The following is a 24,473-nucleotide window of genomic DNA, read 5'->3' on the forward strand; positions in this document are numbered from 1 at the left end:
AAAGATTTTAACCTGTAGCGATGCAGTTTCACCAAATCTGACAGCACAATAACAATTAGAGAACAGGCCTGTGTTAAACATTGAATTATTACGATTCAGTGTTACGATTTTCCAACACTTCCTGTTGTCCCACATTTTATTAGCAGCACTGCACTGATCCACTGAATGTCACATACGTGAGCACAAACTCACACAGAAGCACACTCACTGAGGGGGAGCCCAGCAGACCACTGCAGGCTCCTGGCTGGAAAGACCGTAACAAGCCAGAACGCTGCAGCTTTTCACAACACCCACTTACAACCTGCTGGCTTCAAACACACCAAGAGCGCAGCCAGCTAGAGAAAAAGAGTGTGTGTGAGTGTGTGTGTGCGCACCACTCCTGAGGACATGTTCCTTTCCCCAGAACCTCTGGTACTTACGTAAAATGATGTGTGTGATGACGAAGGCAAAGATGAAGATGGTTAGGAAGGAGAGGGAGAGGATGAACATGTAGAAGAAACGGTAGTTCCTCCTTCCCACGCAGTTTCCCACCCAGGGACAGTGATGGTCGAAACGTTCTGCATGGGAAGAGAAGTAAGAATAGATTCTGTACATGGTCATATTTCCATCACATGTCAGAACAAACACATCTAGACACATCACAATCTTGTTTTTTTTATGCATCTTGCATGTTTTTTTTTTTTAATGAAGAATCTGCATTAAAAAAAAGTCATCATTAGAATATCAAGAGGGTTAGTTGTTTGGAGCTGTGGGAAACTGGGTAAAAGGGAAGTGCCCCTCAGAGTCTTGGCATAACAATAACATACATTTTTCACATAGTGCAAAACAGGCTATTAATATAAACTTGGCTTTAAAAGTTCAAGTCTGCCCAACATGACTGTGTATGGCTGAAAAATCTCCAGGGTCACTGTGAGACTGTGCGAGGTTGAGAGGGTGAGAGAAGCTCTTTTCTGGGTCAGGAGATAAAATGCCTTCACTAAGAGCTCAATTTAGGAATATTTGAGGACTGGAATGATGTAAAAAAAAAAAAAAAAGAAGAGTGTGAGAAAAGTGAAAGTGTTGTCTAGAGAACAAAAAGGGGACACAGAGGAGTCTCTATCCTCTATCAGGGTTGTAAAAGTTAAAGTGCAGAAATCGGACAGTGTGACAATTATTAAGTCATCAATCATTTAATGTAAAAATGATTTAAGATTAAAATGAGTTTATTAAACATACATCGTCTCTGGATGTGTTGCTCACAGAGTTTTAGTTCTCTTGTTAGGGAAGTTATATAATCAGCCCTAAATCCACAGTTCTGTATCTGAGCGTCGCCTACTTGCTGAGCACAGTGGGACCGACTTAACGAATTAATCAGAGCAATTATTTGTTTAGTGGTGTGAATTGACCTGCTTTTGTCTTCATTAATCAATGCCTGGTCAAAGTGTGTCCAGGAAGCACAGCCTCTGGTGGGCCAGGATGTAAGAGGAAAGCTTTTTGCTCACTTCTGATAGCTACAGCCTTTCCTATGTTTGTGAACATTAAACGAACACCCACAAGAAAGAAGAAGAAAGAGTTCCTCAATGTATCAGTGTAGCAATGTAAGGATGAGCGCACACTCAACTCCAGCCTCATTATGACTGAAACTGGCTAATGCATGTCGTGGGTGGAAGCTAATTGCTCAGTAGCATCATGATCCACGCAGGAAAGTTTAAATAGAGCCAAAAGCTTGAAACCTTGTTATCCAGTCTTCTTTGGCGGGATTTTACTGTTTGCTTACACAACAATGCAGATTTCCTCAGAATGGACATCAAAGCATTTCCTTCTATAGAGTTTAAGCTCATTATTAAAATTACAAGCGGCAAAAATATTAAAAAGTATCACCTGAAGCATCAAATATCAATGTGTGAGCTTCCAATATATGTGTTCTGCATCTACTGTGAGGGAAAAAGGGGAGTGGCCTTTTTTATTGCCTTGTGTAAAGGTAAGAAAACACTCAAAAAAAAAAAAAACAGCCAAATACTCAGCAAATGCTTATTTGATAACCTCCTTTTAATTTATTTACACATAATTAAAATTATATTTTATTTTATGGAGGTACATGTATATATATATATATATATATATATATATTTATGTATTTTTTTTAATGTTTTATAAGTTTCTTTGAATGCAGAGACAATAGGTTTTGTTAGGGGGGGGGGACAGGAAAAAGAGAACATTGTACATTTTGAATTTATAGCACTGTATTTAATTTGATTGTGTCTCCAATAAAAAAATAAAAACAGCCAAAGATTGAGAAAAGTTTTATAAACAAGGTCGCTCACAGAGTCTGTGGGTGAATGGTGTCTAATTGGCTTGTGGAGCGTGGCTAACCTTTGCAGTGCTAACTGTCCACATGTCTGTGCTGGTCCAGGCATTGCTCTGCTGAGTTATTAAGGCAAAGTCAAAGAAATTTGCCCTTGTTTACAACATGTCATATCTGAGATTCTTCCAGGTTCTTTAAACCAATTTCTCTTCTCTGCCAAGAGTGGCTGCAATTTCACACCATGAATTATTTACTGCTTGGTTATCACAGTGATCTCAGTGTGAAGAGTCATACAGATCAGCTGCCTGTATTTCTGCACTTCAACCACTAGGACATCCTGTTCCTCCGCCATCTTGTCTGCATGTCCTCTTCCGGCAGGTTAGAAATTTTTGAGTGTGCCCAGCATGGAAAATTTTCCCTATGAAGGGGACCGTGTGAGGGGGTGTAGGTGCAAAAATGACATCATGTGTCCGCACGAAGCCGCGCGGACCCCATGGACGCGTCAAGTATAAATCAGCCATATGTCTGTTTAACCCAACACAACCTTACCTTTATTTTCTAGATTTAAGTTCAAACTGTGCAGAGCCCATGCCAGCTGCAAAAAGTCAGCTGTGTTTGTTTACACCAACATATGATGGTGATTTCAGGCTTGCACTCATAAAAATATGAATAATCAAGTAACTGGTAACTCCAGTGTCGACTAGTAAGGGTGACAAAATTGAATTATTCAGTTGACCTAATACACAAAAACACACACAAACACACGTCCCTGAAGGCAAATGAAAGCAGTCTCTGAGTCTATGTGGGTGTACTGTGTATCTGCCCCCATCTCTCCCAGAGGAATAACCCATTTAAATAGGAAGTGACTCTACAATAGTCCTATGTTCCGTATCAACCAGGGAGGCCCTCTCCATCCTGACTCCTGACTTATTTAAGCGCTTGTTAGCCCCCCGATGTTTACAGCAGCAGAGGTGGAGACAGAGAACCTACGACTGGGGATGTAATGGCACCGCTGTTCACTGTAATTAATGTCATTAAAAAATTATGTAACCTTTCAAAGAGATTTTAAAAATAAATCCTTGGGAAAGGCTTTTAACTCATGGTAAAGTTTGGTACCCTGCTTATGAATATGATCTAAATCTTTATTTCATTCAGGGGTTTGGAGCAAAGCTAGATAAACCCAGAGCTTTGACAACAGAGAGGAAAGTATTTCTAGTAAGACAGACAGAAAGTTATAAATGACAGCTTTCACTTGAATTTTCACTCATCACTCCTGCCATCAAGGAATCAGGTTTCTGAAACCTCAATGCTCTGTGTCTATATTCAGTGAGAAGCAGCCCTCAAAGCATCTCCTGTAATTGTAGCCATTTAAATCTATCACTCATTTACTTAATCCTGCTTTGTTTGAGACAGGATATCCAGCGAGCTGAAGTGAATCCAAGAATAAGCCTCACCCTTTTCATTTCAAAATTTAACCATCTACTTCAGATACGTGCTGAATCAACCTTTGTGTATTTAAAACGATCTGGTCTGTTCATTAAATCTGCTGTTCAGCTGCCAGTCTGTCTCCCATCCTGCCAGTATAGGCTTCTGCCTCATCTGATTACCTCTTCCTCATCTTTCTCCCCGTGTTTACTATTTCCTCATCTTTGCCTCCTAGGGTTTAAGTCAGCCCTGATTCTGACAAAGAAAGAGACTTTCAAAGAAGGAGCGGTCTTTGATGAGTGAGCAGAACAGAAACCCTGATGAGGAAGATACAGACATACAGGTCTCTGTGTCTCTAACTCCATTTAATTGGCTTGCTGTTCACTTTGCTTTGTCTCCAGGGAAGGAGAATGTGGTTGTAGAGAGAAGCTCCGCTATTCAGATGCTTTTTTTCTTTTTTGTTCTCATTGTGACTATTTTCTTTTTCTCCGCTGTGTCTGTGCCAACTCCTGTCAGCATGTGTGTTGTGTGTCCCTGCAGGTAGGAATAGGCGTCATGAAGTAAACATTGAACTTGGCTCTCAAACAGGTTTGTACAGCTAATCTGAATTCTGTGTGCTGATGTGTGTATAAGCATCTACATGTACCAGTGAGGGGTAGAAAGATCTGTCAACAAGAGTAAACCCCCAATTTAAAAAAAATAAGATCATAAAAATAATTTCCTTTAAAAGCTTAAAGTTAAAGCAGCAGTAGTTTAGGAGTTTACTTGTTAATCTCAAAGACAATTTGTTGAAATACATAAAAAAATGATGAAACGAAAAACTGGATTGGATTTGGTTTGACTATTTATGTCCATCAAACTAATGTCTATAAATAAATGTGGTTAAAAAAAGAATACAGATAGAAGAGGCAGCCAAAAATACAAACAAAGAGGCTTTTACTTTCACTCACCCACACAGTTGTCACAAAGGCTGCAGTGGGAGGCACGTGGCGGTCTGAAGATCTTACAGGTGAAGCAATACTTTAGCTTGACGGTCTGGCCATTAATGACCACTTCCTTAGTCCTGGGAGGAGGCCTGTAGCCCGTGCTGCCATTCGCAACATCTTTGGGAAATAAGAGAAAGAAAAAAGATAAATATGTGAAAAAAAAACAAAGACTTTGTGAACTCGCTCAAGTCATAGTGTGTTGTTAATTTTTTTTACTGAGGCTCTAACGTACTCTCTAACATAACATATTGGTTTTACCAGAATATTAAGCACGGAAAAACATAGCACAGAGGTCATTTGAATGTCATATTTTTCTGAAAAGAATCTAATTTCTTGGCTCTACCTCCCGACATATTTTACAAACCCAACAAAATGCACAAGAATGGAAGCTGTCAATCATTGTTAAATGTGACGAAAAGCCTATTTTTTAACCTCCTATAACTAATGAAAATAAAACTTTTCAGAAAAGAAGAGGACCTGAATACAAGGTAGCCAAACAATATCTTCAAATCACCACAACAATTAGATGTGAGAAACATTTCTACCACAGCCCATCTGGAATGACTGGAGAGATGGATTTTTTGACCTATACTGCAGCCAGCCACCAGGGGGAGCAGTTTTTGTGGTAACCTCACTTCAAGCTGAGCAGGACGATGTCTATGAGGTTAGTGCTCAAGAGGTCAGCCCTGGTTCAAATGCCCCTCACAACTCTCACCTTACTGCACTATTCACCGTCCTACCCCCCAAAACTTAGACTCAACTCCAAGATGGCACAGTTCACAAGTACAAGTAATATGCACTTTGAGTTAAAGCAACCACCTTTGGGCTGAACACACAGGTCCAGCTCAGACTGAGACCACATCACCAAAGCTGGCACAGCAGGTCTGCGCAAAATACCACAGACCTTTGGATGACACTAAATTGAAGAAACAGAGAAAACAAAATATAACTTTGAAAAGGTGAATGTTGTTTACCATGGAACATCAATGACTAATCAAAATGAACACAGATTAACTTCACACCATGTGACACTGTTTGAACATTGTATGCAATCAGGCTTTTTGTGTGTAACGGGGCAATCTTTGAAAAAAGAAATGAATAAGGACACAAGCACTACGTCGAGTTACGGCCTCAGACCACAGTGGTGTAGCAGTGCAGCATGAATTTGAATAACAAATCTAAAAGAATATTTTACTGCATTCATTTGAATCCCTAATCAAAACACAGGTAAAATGTTTGCAATAGACTGAAAAACTGTTTTTAAAATGCAAAATCATTGCAACGCAATAACATGTGTTAAAAACTCAGTTTATTGTGATGAACTGCCTGTCCACACAGAGGCAGCTTTTTTTAATCACCGTGGCCCTGCCTGAAGACCTGAGGCCTGAGCAAAGTTTAAACATTTTTAAAAGCAGACTCAAGAACTGCCTCTTCAGTTTGGATTCAAAATGATATATCTATCTTTAAAATTCAAATTTCAATGTGCTCTAAAGTCATTATTTAAAGCCACAATTTTATTGTTTCAACTTAAATGTTTATCTTTTTATTTAGTTATTCGGGTCCTAAATGCCCCGATTTTATTTTGTAGTGTTGTATTTTATTTTATTTTACACTTAAATCTTTTAGTAATCTCTTACTTTTTGATTATCTTACTCTTCTGCTGAGATTGGTTGACTTAGTTACTCATCTTTTTCATGTTTTAATATCTTGTCCAGCACTGTTTTTTTTAGATCAAATTCTTTGCCTCATATAAGGACTAGAGAGTTATTGTATGCTCACTCTGTTTTATTTTATTTTGCTTTTTACATCCCCAGAGGACATTGTGTTTTTGGGAGAGTTTGTCTGTTTGTTTTTATGTCTGTGAACAACATAACTCAAAAAGTAACAAACAGATCTTGATAAAATTTTCAGGAAATGTTGAAAATGGGATAAGGAAGAAGTGATTAAATTTTGGAGGTGATCTGGATCACCGTCTGGATCCAGGATTTTTTTTAAAAGGATTCTTTATCATTGTGAGATAGGGCCGTTTTCACCATATGTGTATACAACTCCGTGATAAATGGTCAGATTGCTTTGCAAAACAATACAAGACAAGGTCACCATAATTTCTGACAGATGTAAAAGTACGATCCAGATCCTGGCAACATTCTGGATACTAAGATCCAGAATATGAAATATGTACTGGGTCATCATAATTTTCAACACTGTCAGAAAACAAATTATGGTACAAACCTGCAACTAACACCAAATTGTAGCAGACAGTCTGCTGAAAGGGAGTATAACATTAAAGTAGGACTAAAGTGTTGGTGACAATCACAATACGCTTGGTGGAGGTCTGCGCTCTCTGACTGCTTTTCTAGTTTTCTCTGTGCACACCTCTTTGTGTTACTCTCTCATGTATGACAAGTGCTTTACAAAAAAAAAAAGTCTGAACTATTGAAATGCATAATTTCCCAGCCCTGAATATGAAGCATATTTATACATGTAAATGATTGTTTAAGATCACCATCTGGAATCAGTGACTTCGAACAATCTCTCTGTCCCTCACGTCTCAAAAACTTGAAGCTCCTGACACGTTCTGCAGATGATCTGTCGCATGCTAAAAATGACATTTCTCATGCTTCTGTCTTAAAGTTGTGTGCAGATCGTTTTTGTACAGTGCCATCCATGCACGGATCACCTGTTGTGGTAACATTGCTATGAACATTGTCATGAAATCAAGGATTGGAGTTATTTGAAAGCAGCAGGGTGGGAGACGTTACTAGAAGTGGTGTGTGTGTGTTTAATTGAAGAATAAACATATTAACATAATATTACTCACAGTAAGTGGATTTAACAATAAAGAAAGGGAAACGTAGCATTTCTACAGACTGTCATCTTGAATGAAACACTGTGATATCAAAGCTCATAAGTCATGAACACAGACAGCCCACAGCTCATCACTTTTTATTCATCCCAGCAACTGAGCTTTTTGCACAAGTTAAATATTGTTTTTCTTCAGTGAGGTGTCAAACTCCTAAAAACCCTAAAGCTTTCACTTTACTTTCCTGAATCACATAAAGTCAGCTGTTACGTCGATTAAAAATGAAGGCTAGTTCAGAAAAATTCAACAACTGCTTGTAATTCAACTCGTACTTAACACTTTGATCTTCAGACTATTGTAGAAAAAAGAAAATGGTGGCAAACTGCTCTGAATGGCTTTTGGTGAAGTAAGACAGCTGTGATAACAGGCTAAACGCTGAGGATGAGAGCAATGATAGTGATTTTCAAGCCATAAAAGGTAGAGCCTGAATCCCATTATTGCTCTGCTGGCTTTAAGCACTCTCACGCACTCTGAGCGAGGGAGATATTGTGTGTAGGAAGATCATTTGGAGATCATTTACGCAGAAGCCAGCAGCAATGCCAACGGAGTGGTGCGCGTGTGTTAGCAGGGGGATTGCACAGGGACCGAGAGGCTTGTGTGGGTGTCTGACATTTCTAGAGAAGAGCAGAGGAAATGCAGCCGCAGACTTTTGTTCCTTTAAAATCGTCTCTATTGTGATCAGTGTCACAGAACGCCCTCCTCTTCTCCTGCACTCCCACTGCTCCTCTGCTCTGTCAGTGGGCTCCACCGAGGAGGACACCAAATGAGCACAGGGTGAGAACAATTCAGACTACACCTCAGCTACAACAGGAAAGAAAGTTTCACTGTGGTGTGGGAAAAAGATTTATGATGCTCATAACTGGAGGGCTCATGAAGGGTTTTCGAGTGATAATGAAACAGACTGGAATTAATAAGGATGACTCTTTAGGGCCGACAAAAGCAAACAGGAGCATGAAAAACAAGGTTTAAATACATACTCCATCATTTTTAATGCTTGTGAGCACTGTGAGGAGGCAGGTGTCAGACTAAACGACAAACACTCACAGCCAGTGAGAGATTCGACTGTTCAAAGAAATCATGATGGGATGTTTTTGTCAGAAAGTGAAGAAAAAATGCTGCAGCTTTACACACACACACACACACACACAGGTTTTCCAAACAAAGCACAGGAGTTTGCCATTTTAAATTGACTTATGGGATTGTGCTATTGTAGAATAACCGTTTTGTAGCCAGTGAGAAAAAACTGAACCCACCAAAGCACTTCAGGAAGAAAGTTAAACCTTTTCTGTGTCTGTTTCAGGCGACAACCTCTGCCTTTGAAGTTTCATGGATTAATAATCAATGAATTGATTAACCAAACAATAAATTAAAATGTCCTTGGTAAGTTTGCCAGCCTTGATAAACTGACACGTGCATGCATTGTTTGTTTTCCTCCTCTCTTTCGACCAAAGAGGCTGAATGAGAAGATGGCTCACTGCGTCTATCTTTCCTAACATCGAGGTGCATAGGTTCTATAGCAGATTTATTGCGGAGTGAGCATCTGTCAAAAATGCGATCTTTGGGGTGAAGACGGAGCTGCTTGCACGTACACACGGAGAGAGCTGAAGCTAACGTCCTGAGGGGTAAGGAGGAAACACACGCTAATATGAGTGATGGCACGAAATATACGGTTCTTGAGCCGCCTGCCACAGTCCCAGCGTGGGAATATTTTGTTTTTATCAGAATGAACAAAGTGTGAGCTCATGAACACCAACCAGCTGATATGTTGCATTTGTTTGAAAATAGTGGCGACAAAGAAGAAGAAGGCGAGGTACAGCGGAGCCTTGTTCTTTGACAATCCGCTCTTACTAAGGCTTTTGGTCGGCAAAGTAAATAGAAATAAAAGCGCCAAATGGTGGGCGCTCAAAGACAGCTACATTGCCAAAGAAATGCAGCCCTTCAGTACGGTTGAAAGCCAGAAATGTTAAAAATGTTTGACAGACAGTACGGATTGACTGGGAAAAAGTACATGTTACAAACAATTCAGGAACTGTATAAACTCCCTTTTATTTAGGCTATAGTTTTTATTGTTGTTGGTTTTTTTTGGAGTTTTGTTTTTTCTTTAGAGACAGGGTCTTTTTTTTATTGTTTTTGATTAGTGTTATTTTTATTGACATGTATTTTTTTCTAAAAGAGAGTCCATTTCATTTTTATTGTATTTTTTTTTCTCTTTCTTGTTCAATTTATTATATTTTTTTGTCTAATTGATTTTATTTAAAAGATCCTGACCTTTTAATTACAGTTAAATACTCTTAAGAAATTAAAGTTTCTTGCTTTTGATATGGTGTACTCACTTTATTGTCCCATTTATCATAATTACATCAATGAAAAAATGGAAAAAAATCAAAATAATATTGACAATAATATTTTGGAAAATTATCGTCAAGTAAAATTTGTTATCGTGACAGGCCTATTGATATGATTTATCAAGTTTGAATCAACTGACTTCACTCAGCAGTGGTTTGTAAAAAGTCTGTGAGCTCTCAAATTCAACACAACCAATCTGTGATCGAAGGATTCTGGTTTGTCCGTGGTTTGTGCGCACAATCCCCACATCAATAAACAGCTACTGTCTTTTTACACAGGTGACAGCAATATGACTCCTGCACAGTCGGGAGAAGTTGTTTTTCCAATACGCCACAAGCAGATGTTTGTAGAAGAAGAAATGGAACAAACAGTGCCTTTACTAATGAGTTTAACTTGCTCTCTGTTAGTCCTCTTTTCCTCTAAGCTGCTGGTCATAGGCAAAGGAACAGTCCACACATAAACACAACAGTCACAGTGACTGATAAAACACATATTACAAAACCTAATTTCAAGCCACAGCAACAGAATCACTTTGAACAGCTGAATCACTAACATACCACCTGAGTGCCACACGTGATGCACTTTGCAGCCTCATCATCTTCAGCCTAACTCTTTTACTTGCTGCAGTCCATCGTGATCTGCTAACCATAACTTTGTGGATGTAATGTGTCATGAATAATGTAACGTTATATCAGCTCAGCAGGTCCTGGTCAAGAGGTGCAACTTTTGTTAGCTGCAAAATGTCTCACTTTGGTTTAATCTTTAAAGGCTTATATCACTGTTAGGAACTGAAAAGTCATATTGAAATTCACAGGCCTTATGAACTAACACTAAGGTGGAGCCAGATTTTGGCCTGAAGGTTCATGAGGGCTACATTCTACATTTTCTTTTAGCAGACGCTTTTGTCCAAAGCGACGTACAACATTGGCAAGAACTTAGAAGGGAAAATCTTAGAGTGACAAAGTGCTTTAAGTTATTTGGCTGCAGGTGCTGCCATTTAGTGCAAGAAGAATTTTTTTTATTCATACTGAATAATGTAGCCACAGCTAAACATACATTATCACTGCACCAATATAGTTCAACCTTCAACATCCAATAATCAGTGCTGAAAATTCACAAAGAGGTGGGTCTGAGACCTGCCTGATTCAGTTTCTGAACTCCCGCAGGTCCATCTTGCCAGGCTCCATTGACCAACGATTTCACTTGGCTAAATTCTGACCGGCCCAATCAGGGAAGAGAGGCGGGAGCTGCAGGAGCAGCAGAAGTGACGAGAAGACGTGACTTCACCAGACTTTCGTACTTGGTAGCGTTCCTTTGATTCTTAAGTTAACTTTGCAAAAACGGCAGCAGTCGTCTAATGCCATTATCACAGCTGTTTCTCGTGTTCCTGTAGTTCGTCTATTGTTTCTCAGCAGCGGCAAACATAAGCTACGCCACACCGTGGCTTGATGTGGATTGGTCTGTGGTGAGTGTGTCAATCAGAACGGTTGTCCAATCAGCAGCTGCTGATTTTTTTGAAGGTCCCACCTCTGAAAACAAATCCCAAGAGCTGCTACCCAGATGGACTTGTGAAATATTTCCGTGGGGGGTATATGAAACTGTCCGTATGGTGTGTCAGGTTAGGGTCTGAGACCTTCTGACTCATTCTACCCCTGAGGACAAAGAGGAGCAGGGTCAGATTAATGGCCCAAGTGTTCCCTGAACAGATGAGTCTTCAGACATCACTTAAAGTAGAAAGGAACCCTGTGGATCATATAGTTTGGTAATTCATTCACCATTTGGGCACAACAGAGGAGAAGAGTCTGGCTAGAGATTTGGAGCCGCGTTGGACTGGGAGCACCAGGTGTCTTACACAAGCAGAGTGTAGTGGGCTAGAGGGAGTGTAGACCTGGATGAGGGACCCCAGGTAGGTAGGAGCTGTTCTGGTCAGTATTTTGTAATCCAGAAAAAGAGCTTTGAATTTGACTTGAGATGCCACTGGAAGCCAGTGATGAGAGATTAACAGCGGGGTGACATGCTGTTTTTGGGCTAGTGAAAGACCAGACGTGCTGCTGCATTCTGGATCATCTGCAGAGGTTTACATTCAGGTTAAATGTAAAGCTCAAAATACGTAACTGGAACTGTACTAACAAAAATGTAGAAAGTGACCCCTAGTAAACCAACAGAATTTATTTCTTGATGGGAAAGCCCCTTGAGATGTATCATCTCGTTTACAAAGGGGTCCCAAACAAAGATACATACAAGACAGGAACATTCCTAGACAACTGGTAAAAACATTGCAAAATAATATAAGATCAATAAAATAAAAAAAAATGAAAAGCAAACAAAACAAAACACGTAACTTCAAACAAAGAAAACAAAACAAAAAGCTCTCCCGGCCTGACCACTCCCCCATCTTCCACTCATTTAAATATAACCACAGACAAGTTAGCAAATACCTCTGAGATAAATGAAATCACAACACCAACTATGATTACTAAGCAAAGCTAGTAGCAGGAGCAGTGTGTTTCTGAATGAATGAAGAGAGATTTCTTAAAGAGATGAAAAAAGGAAACTGATGTACTGTAAGTGAAATGGGAAGATTTTTCCAGTCACAGGAGGATTGGGGTAAAAAACCCCTGTACCTAAAAAACATGTATATAACTGTCAATACAAACAATTTTATTTTGTTGAATTCAATTAAAATCTTTTACTATTAAATATATCAGTCTGTAATGTGAAGTTGTGTGCTGATGTGTGCTCAAAACTAAGGAGGGTCCCACCTAAGCCTCAGTTTAAACCAGGGAAAAACTTGTTTTCACAGACAGAGACTTCATTTTTAGTAAGAGCTCAGTCTAAAGGTATCTACTGTGAGAACAATATTCAGTGGCACAATACTTCAAGAAGGTGTCTGTTTGTTGTCTAGCCTTAGACATTAAAACTAAAAGGCTGTATTTCTGCACACAACCCTGTAAACCATCTGTGGTCACACTCTGAGTAAGCTTTGTCAACATTCACTACAGCGCAGACGCCTGCAGTAAAGAAGCAGTTAAGCGGGGGTGTCAAAGTAGCTTTTCTGCTCAACAAGGACATTTGTACACTGCCATCCAGGCGGTTAGAGCTCAGCATTACATCAGTGTCTTGTGGGAGATCCATCAGAAACATAGGCCAGGCCTGAAGACTTGAGGCTAATATGAGACCAAGTCGACTCAGAAGTGGTGTAACAGAAATGTTTACAACAGACACACACACACCCTCACGCACAAAGCTAGATGAGCTTCAATGTCAGCCAAATTTTGCTAAGTGTTGCCTGGTGAGGTATAAACGGAAACTAATTGCTTTCCTGCTGTGAGTGAGACGGAGGAAAAACCGCTGCCTTTACCTTCACAGATGGAAAGGTGTATGAGAATGATGATGACTAACAGACACGAGGACTGACCCTAACCTGCCTGCCAAGCTGCAGAGAGGTAGAAGCACATCCTGTGAAGTCAAGCAGCGATTTCAAGGACTCACCAAAAATAGATCAGAAATATAATTTCTAACAGAGTTTGAATAAAAAAAACAACAACCTTTAAATGAAATGTAGGGAATTAAGTTGAAGTTTTCCTGAAATATGTGGACATGCTCTTTCAAAACACTGAAAGACCAAAAGTTAGGTCTGTAAGCTTGACAGGGTTTAGATAAAGAAGCACATGTCTGAAGCTTTCGCAAGAGAAACTGATAAATCTCAAGCATGTGATCTGTTTAAAAAAGCCAGGGTAAAAATCAAAAAAGAAGCAGAGCTATTTTGGAGGATAAGTGAGTTAAAGATTACACTTGGATTGATTTTTGAGTGATCTCTTTGACCTGACTTAAAAAAACAGTGACTTCATAAAGGACTGGGACTTAGTTTACCAGGTCATTAGCTTTTTAAAGTGAGAATAAAATCTAAGCATTTGTGTTGTACTGGATGTGTGTAACTAAACTATTTTTTAAACAAATCTAATTCAAAGTAATTTTAAATTTGGTCAGGATTTTGTCTGAAATGCTCACTTTGAACAGTGTAGAGTAAAAAGGTGAGCTTTGAGAGAGATTTAACTATGACTTTTGAATTAAGCAATGCTGTCTGACTTGCAATCACATCTGTCAACATTCTTGTTCAATGCTGAGTTGGTGACTAAATATGTTAAAAAAGTCACTTCAGCTGGAATGGTACCTCATGATCTTTAATGTTTTACTTTGGGAACGATACTTTTTAAATTTGGAGGTTTGTTTGGGTGGACTGGTCAGTGACTTGAAAAAAAGGTCTTAAAATGAAACATGAAAACAAATGAGGATTAGGGATGGGCACGAGTAATCGAGTAATCGAGTAATTGAGTAATCGAGTAATTGAATCGAGTACTCACTGCTAACCCCATTGTTCAAATAACATTTTTTTTTATTAGTGCACCTGTGCAAGCGCTGATTTTGGACACATAACTTGAACACACACAACATGTGTGATCAAGCTTTTTGTCTTCGCCTAACTGAATATCCTGGGTAGGAAAAGTATTAACGGGACACAAACTTATGACTTCTACGCCCACGGCTTCAGCACACCAGGTCACTGTTTTATGGTAGCTACAGCAGCTCTCTAGGTACATGTCATTACACCCAAAGCAAAAGCATAACAAATGCAGAAGGATCTGCTCCACCTGTGACATGTCAGTTAAGAAAAGTATGGCTGAAGATGCTGTGACAAAAACGATGAAGTTAATGTGCAGCGCAAAATATGTGGCGTTTAACTTGCATGCCACAGAATAACTGGTATGATGCTTAATCACATGCGCGCAAAGCACAAGGAGAAAACAGCGGAGCCAGAGAGTCGCACATCAGGTTTTTGCTAGCCCTGTTAGCACTTGTTGTCCTGACCAGAGCAGGGCAGACCAGCCTGCTAATTAGAGACGGGTACCTTTCACATTCAAAACAATACGATACAAATGCCCGTACTCAACAGTACCAATTTTTGGTACTTTTTTGTGTTTTTGTGGTAAAAATATCAATTTGTTTAATAAGTAAGTATAAATATTTTTAAATTCAACATATTTATTCTTCAAAATAAGATAACCTTGCAATGCTGTGTTCATGTCCAGCATGGAAAATCACCTACTCTTCCACTCCCTCACAGTCACAAGGATGCATTTAGGTGCCTAAATATCATCAATGAAAAATGGAAAAGATGTATGTAAAGACTTTAACTACAGTCCTCGAGGTCCATGTCCAACAGACCCTGTTTTTGTTTAAAATAGAAATAAAAATAATCTGTGAGTGTTCAAATATTTGCTCATTATATATTTAGAATATTCAAGTGCAGGAATTATTGTAAGTTCCCATCCCTAATGAGGATCTGTGAGATCGTGATTCTCCAATAAAAAACTCATGAAATGAAATTTGCCTATCCCTGGGTGAAAACTATTTAGAGCAGATACATTTTCTGTCTGAAAGGACTTGAAAGCAAGCCAAAAAAAGATAAAGCTTTCTGAGTTCAAGCAGCGAAGTGATTATTCTTCAAGGTAAAACCATTCAAAACCCGTTTGTTGAGCGATGTGACACAGGGCGAAACTGAACAGGCAGACAGACCTTTTCAGCATCCAGACCTGACGTACTCTGATGAGGGGTGTTACAAAAAGACAAAGCTTGTTGGATGTCTTAGAAAGTCGTACCAGTGTGTGGGATTTCTGGTTGGTAGACTGTTTTTAATTTGAGTTGCTGCTGAGAATAATTTTTGCGGCCACAGCAGTTAACTGCAGCATGAGTATTGAAAGACTGCGTGTGCAAAACACTTAGTCACAAAGTTTCTTTGAAACTTTTAGTCTTTAAGCTGATGAAACTACTTTCAACAATAAAAACTCTTTATCTTCTATATTTGCATTTGTGAATTTCCGGCGAGTCAAATGTAGAGCTACATTATAAAATACATCTTTTACAGCCAGTGCTGCCTCAGACAAATAAAAACCACCAAAAAACAAACCGTAGTCTCAGATCACTCAATCACACATGCAGAAGAGTTAAGGTACCACAGGGAACAGTAAGAATGATAAGCACTATGCAGCTGCAAACAGATCATAAACAAATAAACCAATAAAGTGTCAAAACTAACATTTTTCACAAGAAATAAAAAATATTCGGGGGAAACCTAATTTGAACCACCTAATGGTATGTATGGCTGAACTCTCAACTGTATTCCATGGAGGACAAAACCTCAGGCTAAATGTCCTCTGCGTCAGTTTTTGGCACTCAGCACTGAGCTGACAAAGACCTTGGCCAAGACCATGAGGGATCAGTTCAATAGTCTGGATAAAGAAATGTGACATCTGTCTGCGTGAAAGATGACAAGTGGAGGCAGGACCAGGTTTTGGATGAGGCTAAAATGTGTCAGCAGAGTGCAGAGAAGCAAAACACAGCTGCTGCTGCTTCACCTTGGACTTCTGACTGGATAATGAGGCCATAAAACACACACACTCTCTCTCTCTCATACACACACACAAAGAAGAAAAGATTGTGGACTTGTGTGCAGCACTAACTGTAAACAGCTACAGCAGTCACTTGGCATGTAGTTAATGTCTTCTTCTTTACATGATCTGATTCATCTACAACAGTGTTCCATGTCAGTCTTCCCACTTGAAACGCAGCATGGACGGTTAAAGATGTGTGTGTGAGAAGGAATGATAGAGGAAGAACGAGTGGAAGAAAAGAAAGGCTGATCTGATTTCTCAACAACTTTGTTTTCATTCTCTTCTTTTGTCTTTTCTCTTGTTTGCTCTGATAAAACGTCTCTACAGTGACAGCTCTATTTCTGTACATTCCTCTTCCTCTCCTCCTGTCCCCCCACAGAACTATCATCTCCAGAGTATCAGGTCTTTATTTGTGTCTTTTCTGTTCACATCACTGTGAGCGTGGGGACAAGCCAACAATAAAACAAGACTGAAGAGGAAGAAGACAGACAGAAGTTATTTTACCTGGGACTCTTTTGCAATGAAGTAGCGCTGGTTGTGTAATTAAGTCAAAGCTATTTCTTCCAAAAATAAAAGAAACCATACAGAGATCAGGTGCCAGCAGAGTCTCTGTCTCTTGCAAGTTGTCAGACTGAAACAGATGCAAACATCTGCTGATGTGAGCATGTTCTGCTGGCTGTGAGTGAAATGAAAGAGCGTTGCATGGGTGATTACGGCAAAAGTCAACATCTTGATGAATCAAACCTTCTACAGCCCATTCAGGTATTGAATGGAGGGATGCACCAATCCAGCTTTTCTAGTTCCGATTCCAATACCAATATCTGGGCTATAGGTATCAACCAATACCGAGCTGATGCCAGAGTTAAATAATAACCTGCATGCTTTACTGTGGGATAAGACTGGTCATGTTTTAGGTAAAAGGCAAAACAAGGAGTTACTGAAGTTAATATTTGTTTTAACTATAAAATATTTAAATGTTTACCAGCAGTTTGGCAAAAAACCATGCTCCAGAATGTGCAGAAATGAAAATTCAATTGTAATATTTTTTTACCCTGTAGACTGGTTATTCAGCAAAAAAAAAAAAAAAAAAAAGTGCATCAGAGGTAACATTCCAAATCATGTATTAAAGAGCCTCTGTAAAAAACGAGCCCGGATCGGCACCATGATAATGCATGATTATCTCAACTCAGCTTATTCTGTAAATATTTGTGTAATTTTGAAACAATGAATTGAACTAAATAACAATTAGAGGTTATTTGCAGAAACAGTGGAATTGAAATCACAGATTGGCTCGAATGGAAATGTTTGGTGGAAAAAACCATCCCTTCTTTGAAAAGAAAATAAATCGTTTTAATACTGCAGTGTTAATGTGGAAAATAACTTTCAACTTATGAAAAAGGTACTCAACTACTTTTTGGTCTACATCATTTTCAGAGAAGCCAAAGTATGTCCAAACAACTGAAATCAAATTTCTTTTGGTTACAAGCTGCTTACGTCGTGTTTGAGTTTTCCACCACGGCGCTTCTCTTCAGAGACCTGAGTCTTGCTGAATCCAACTGCAGCCCAATTGCATGATCTATGACCCAGCTATGCTCAGTCCGTTCTCAGTCTGACTAAGCTGTTTACATGCATTTTAATAGTTTGATCTCTTGCTGACAAAGCTTATAGTCTGGTTTCTTAAGCTGTAACATAAACGTACTGTGTGTGTCACGTGGCTACTTCTTCTTCTGCTGTTTTCCAAGCAGCCTTCTCACTTTCTCACACCTGGCTGCCTGTTGTATAGCTACACAACCAGTAGTGTATTTCAAGGGGATAGGATATTTGTACAGAGAGAATTACAAGGAGGGCAACAATATCTGTATCTGCTGATAAAAGTTTAAAAACATGTTTATTTGTATCGGCAGATATGAAAATTTCTGCTGATAGGCACAGCCGATAAGGTGCTATTCAGTTAGGATTATTATTATTTTCCATCTGAAAAATAAGCTCCTTAAATAAAATGTAGCACTTCATTTATTTGCACTGCAGAGCTCTGTGTCTGTCACCAGGTTGTTACAGTAGCTCTAAAATAATCAAATGCAACTTGGTTATGTTTAAAAATGCATTGTACATTTAAAGTTCATGTGATCTAAAAAAAATATTTTTCTGTATTTCAATACTGAATGTCTTGAGTTTGAAAAAATAATACATTTCTTATTTATGGTAAAATCAAATGTTTTTTGTCTTGTTTTATGTTTGTTTCTTAAAAAAATAAAACCGTCACAATAAGAGTAACATATTAACTCCAGTACAGGATAGACTTAGCTTTCTTTACAGTGAAAAAAACAAACAAACTTGTGATTATCGGTATCGGTATCAGTATTGGTATCGGCCAAAAGGGGTTTTGATATATCCGCATATCGGATATCGGCAAAAATCCAATATCATGCATTCCTACTGGTTTTGATTATTTTTTGAGGTAGGAAAGTGTATATATTATTCAAAACAAATGTCCTGACCTTTTTCAGTATAAGTTGCAGCATCTCTGCACAAAACCAAAAAGTGTTGTTATACTTGTGTCTTACAGTGTGCTTTTACAAACTGGGATAGCAAAATAATCACGACATAATAACATTCCCGTAAGATTTACACACATGGCACTGGTCTGTCCCACCTGGCCCGCTGTTAACAGTGATGTCATTTTAGACATAGTTAGGTCACTTAAACTATTACCTTCTCTACCGCTTTAATGGCAGAACAACACCTCACCATTCAGCCTCCATTTCTTTAACATGAGCAGCAAGGGATAACAGAGGTGTAACAGTCTTATCTCTAACAGGAAATACCATGAGGGATCAATTCAAAGCACTGTACATTGTACTGTATTTCAAAACTTGTACTTGTTTTTAAAGGGTTGGTCTGAGGATGCTAAAATAAAAACACATAATGGTTGATGCTTAGAGGCTATTCAGAGCTAAGTCTCACCTGAACATGTCATCATTCAGCTCATTTTTAATCATCTGCACTTCTTTTTATCTGATCTCTTACCTGCTTCCTTACTGTTTCTGCCCGTCTGTTGTGTTCATCTCTTCCTCATTCTCCCTCGCCGACATGCCCTCTTTGTCAGACATAACAAGAGAGGATAGGCTGAGGTCTATGCACAAGCAATCCCCAAATGCAGAAGTTGAGATGTCAAGTGGCTTAGTAATAGAGCCTTTTTTTCCACTGGCTGAACACTTATTACTCAATATTCAGCCAGTAACAACGAAGTCAAATGTAACTGTGACCCAGGGCATCAGGACACACTGACAAAGGAGAGGTGAGTCACTGTTCCCTTTAAGTACCATCAGAAATAATGATTGGACTGTCATTTAAAAACGCTTTATTTCATTCTTAACGGCAAAGGGACGAGGATGACGGCTGGATGTCAAACAGACGTGCAGTAAATTGCAAGGGCAAAAGAGGCTTTAATATGAGGTAAACAGGCTGCTGCTGAACTACCCAGTCACCCAGAGGGGATTTCAGGAACACGTCTGAGGAGCCAGCAGAGCATTCAGGCTGATTTATTTCACTTTTTTAATTTCTAGAAATGGAGGCCAGCAGGAGGTCAAAATCAATACAACCCTGTGAACTGCACTATCTATGATGATTCCTTCAAACGGTGCCAGCTTTTTGACGTTTAGTGGCATTAAAGAGTGCACTGGTCAGCATGTAAGAGATACAGTGTGAAGATGAGGTAGCTCCATCAGTTTTTTTAACCCTTAAGACAAAAATCAGAATCAGATTTTCAGCTTATTTATGGTCCAATCTAAAACTGCCTTTAGCTGAGGCCAAGTCGACGCTTGGCAGACCTACGAGGTGTTAGAATCCAACAAGCATGTTTGCAGTGTTTTATTGATACTGAGATTTGATGTGATTAAGTTAGCTCCCTTTTTAGACACTGGCTCCTGCTGAAGATGGGCTGTGTTTGAGTTTGGCACCTGAAGTAAATAACTGGCAAGGACTGAGACAAGCAGTCACTACAAAACAGCCGAACAAATTTGATCAACACAAAATACAAACCCTCTTTCAAAAAACAGGAACACTGTGTAAAGGAAAATACAAACAGAGTCTGATGTTTTGTTCATTATTTAAACAGCAGATTTATTTTTGTTACTGTAAAACTAATTGTTCAGAACAAATGGTGTCTTTTTTTAGACGTGAGCTACACTTGCTGTGGAGCAAGGAGCCATCATGATTTCTAAAACCAAGAAAGAATTCTGTATAGAGATTCCTTCAGGTTCTTTAAAGGAATATAATCATTTGTGGACGACATAATCCCCCACAATTTAACTGAGGAAGATTATTCTTCAATTGTGGAACTACTGTGGTTGAATGCAGTCACCCAGAGTGGTTAATCTCTTTTTCATCTTTACCTTAAAGCCACATGTAGGCCTGTCACGATAATCAATAAATCAATTAACCGAACAATAAATAAAAACGTCCTCGGTACGTTTGCCAGCCTCGATAAACTGACACGTGCATGCATGTTTGTTTTCCTCCTCTTTCGACCAAAGAGGCTGAATGAGAAGATGGCTCACTACGTCTCTCTTTCCTAACATTGGGGTGCATAGGTTCAATAGCGGATTTAGCGGATTTATAGTGGAGTGAGTATCTGTCAAAAATGCGATCTTTGGGGTGAAGAGGGAGCTGCTTGCGCGTACACACGGAGAGAGCTGAAGCGAGCTCCCTGAGGGGTAAGGAGGAAACACACGCTAATTTGAGTGATGGCACGAAAGATACGGTTCTTAAGCAGCCTGCCACAGTCCCAGTGTGGGAATATTTTGTTTTTTTATCAGAATGAACAAAGTGTGAGCTCATGAACACCAACGAGCTGATATGTTGCATTTTTTTGTAAATAGTGGCGACGAAGAAGAAGAGGGGGGAGGGTGCAGCGGAGCCTTGTTCTTTGACAATCCGCTCTTACGGAGGCTTTTGGTCAGCAAAGTAAATAGAAATAAAAGCGCCAAATGGTGGGCGCTCAAAGACAGCTACATTGCCAAAGAAATGCAACCCTTCAACACGGTTGAAAGCCAGAAATGTTAAAAATGTTTGACAGACAGTACGGATTGACTGGGAAAAAGTACATGTTACAAACAATTAAGGAACCGTATTAACTCCCTTTTATTTAGGCTATAGTTTTTATTGTTGTTGTTGTTGTTTTTTGGAGTTTTGTTTTTTCTTTAGAGACAGGGTCTTTGTTTTATTGTTTTTGATTAGTATTAATTATTTTCATTTTCATTGTATTTTTTTTCTCTTTTTTGTTTGTTAAATTTATTATATTTTTTGTTTAATTTATTTTATTTAAAAGATCCTGACCTTTTAATTAAAGTTAAATACTCTTAAGAAATTAAAGTTTCTTACTTTTGATATGGTGTACTCACTTTATTGTCCCATTTATCATAATTACATCAATGAAAAAATGGAAAAAACAAAAACAAAATAACATTGACAATAATATCCTTTTTTGGCAATCATATTTTGGAAAATTATTGTCTAGTAAAATTTGTTTTCGTGACAGGCCTACTGAGTAGGTCTCTTACGCAATTTTCTGTTGCTTACGACATTATACATTTTGTCAGAAGGCAAAGAGTCAGGGCACAGTTGTAAGATGCTCAATAAAAAGCTAAAATCTAAAACAAAGGAAGCAGAATCTTGACTTCTTTACCTCGAGGCAAAATCAATATTCGAATATTTCAAGCCTGAGTTGTTTTCTGGACATTCACACCCTGAGAAGCAGAACATACCTCTTTAAGCTAATTTACACACCTTCTATGCTTTACTGAAAAATGAAAGGGTGTAATTCTCACACTTTTGGAACACACTAAAATTCATTCTAAATATAAAAAAGATGGATAAACAAAAGGATGAAGTTGAGCTCTGAAATCTGCGCCTTCAAACGGCCATATTTACTGCCCCTGCAGCCATGAAAAACCTAAAATGTCACCACATCCTTTTCTGATGTGCCCATCATTCCTCAGGCAGCACGAGGCCTAAGCCTTCCAAAATCCATTTCTCTGCTGGCCTTGAGTCTGGATGGCAGCTTTTTTTGGGGGGGGGGTTAGCTGCCCTGACATTCACTGGCTAGCTTGGACCATATTTGGTGGAAGGAAGGAAGCAGGGTAACAGGCAGCTCTGGCCATCTCTCACTCTGATTAATGCTTCAGAGAGTCTTTCAGATTTGGCATGTGGTGGCTGAAGTGATGCCAGCCTGTCTAGTCCTGACATATTGGGCAGGCAGCAGACATGATAGACATCAAACACAGCATGCTGAAGAAAAATCAACTCTTATCTTCATTTCAAGAAGTGGAAAAACAACAAGTTGTGTTACCTCTCCTGACACGATACAGAATCATCCGTCACACACTTCTCATATATATTTTTACCTCTGCACACACACACACACACACACACACACACACACACACACACACACACACACACACACACACACACACACACACACACACACACACACACACACACACACACACACACACACACACACACACACTATATTTGACTCTGTGTGATGTAGGACATCTTTCAGGCCACCCACTCTAAGGCTCCTTTTCACACACATTTTGCAGATGGCTGAGATTTGTGCTCACTACGATGACAGCAGAGGCCTCCCTATCAGCTGTCTCTGCTGAAGTAAAGGGAACATGAGAGACCTTGATGTCTCATATTGTGCAGACACTGAGCCTTCTATTGTTTAGTCAACAGATCAATAGAAGTGATGTTCAACTTCAGTCCAGTAGCACTTTGACTTCAAAACATCATTATTTATTTATGTGGCAGCTGGTGAAATGCAAAAGCTCCAAAGCTGCTTTGGAAGCTGGCGGGAGTCGGTGGTTTTGATCAAGATGAGACGGTAAAATGCACACTGAGATGTGTAAGGTGTAGTAAATGATGAGACACATTGCTTACGTTTTCTATGCATTCATGATCTTAACTGAAGTAAATGGGGTTAACAAGAGAAGTTCTTCCAATAACTAATCACAAGAAGCAGAAAAAGTGTGTGTGAAACAAAGCAGAGTGGTCGTGAAGAGCCATCACTTTAAGCCTGTACTGATGATGTGAATACGTTATCCCTGCTCCCTGAGCCTGTCAGCTGCTTTCCTCTTATCTGTCTGTACAGTTACATAATGAAACATGTTTTAAAAAAGAAGTTGTGAATAAAAATGGACTGTCTTCATCAGAAAAGAAAGAAAATGCAGGGAATGAGATCTGGAAAAAGAGGAGGAGGAAAGTCAGGGAAATGAGGGGCACTTGAGAGGGGAAGAATGCACAAACAAACAAAACCAATTCAATAAAACTGAGCAGGGAGAGCGGATGTTCACCATTTCTGCAACTCAAAACTGCATTTCAACTCACTGATTCAGACAAATGGCAAGCAGGGAAGGACAAGTGGACTGAGAGACACAGAAAAAAAGAGAAGATTGTTCCACTGGTTGATGCTGGGCCTCGGGATGGAGTTGGATGAAGAGGCTAAGTGCTAACAGATGTGCTGCTTAAGACTTGCATACCCCACGTTCAGAACCAAACAACACTACACAGGTCTGCAGGAATCAGGAAAATACTGAGGAGGATGCAGGGTGTTTGTAAAGAAAGACAGAGGGGTGGGACGCGTAAGTGGAGACACTACACCACAAAGACTGATCGACAGTGACAGGTAGAGAGAAAATAGGAAAGAGGACAGAGAAGCAAAAAGTAATTTCCAGAATAAAAACATTTCTACTTTTAATGAGCTGTGAGTAAAAAAGATCAGTGATCTTTTCTTTTGTTGATTTAAATTTAACATCCTGGCAAGTGGAAACAAATACTCTGAAGTTTCTGTATATGAGTGTGAACAAAAGTTAATGGGAAAGATACTTAAAGTCCCAGTGAGGACTTTCTAAGTGATTTGAAAAAGTCTCACTTCTACACATATGCCTGATCATAATCCACGATTCAAAATGAGATTATAAGCACCAAAATAGATGATTCCTAAATGCTGTTTCTCAGTTTCCCTGCCCAGATGGTCCAGGAGAGGACTGATTTATTACACATAGAAGTGAAAAAGTCTATCAATAAAATGAAGAGTGAGGTCACGGTGA

The 24,473-nt window shown here is 39.2% G+C and overlaps 1 protein-coding gene across 2 annotated transcripts in view; it reads right to left on the reverse strand.

The window, feature by feature from the left end:
* The window catches only part of LOC141806660 (palmitoyltransferase ZDHHC14-like), a 57,517-nt gene that overhangs the window by 13,854 nt on the left and 19,190 nt on the right, over positions 1 to 24,473 (reverse strand). For both annotated transcript variants that reach the window (XM_074692286.1, XM_074692285.1), the window contains exons 4-5: positions 4,660 to 4,812; positions 420 to 557 (exon numbers count right to left, since the gene is read on the reverse strand). In XM_074692286.1, coding sequence (XP_074548387.1) covers positions 420 to 557; positions 4,660 to 4,812 — 291 coding nt within the window. The remainder of the gene's footprint in view (positions 1 to 419; positions 558 to 4,659; positions 4,813 to 24,473) is intronic.

Source organism: Halichoeres trimaculatus, unplaced genomic scaffold (assembly GCF_033239565.1).
Source record: "Halichoeres trimaculatus isolate MK-OKI-2021-1 unplaced genomic scaffold, fHalTri1.1 fHalTri1_scaffold_17, whole genome shotgun sequence".
NCBI lineage: Eukaryota > Metazoa > Chordata > Actinopteri > Labriformes > Labridae > Halichoeres > Halichoeres trimaculatus.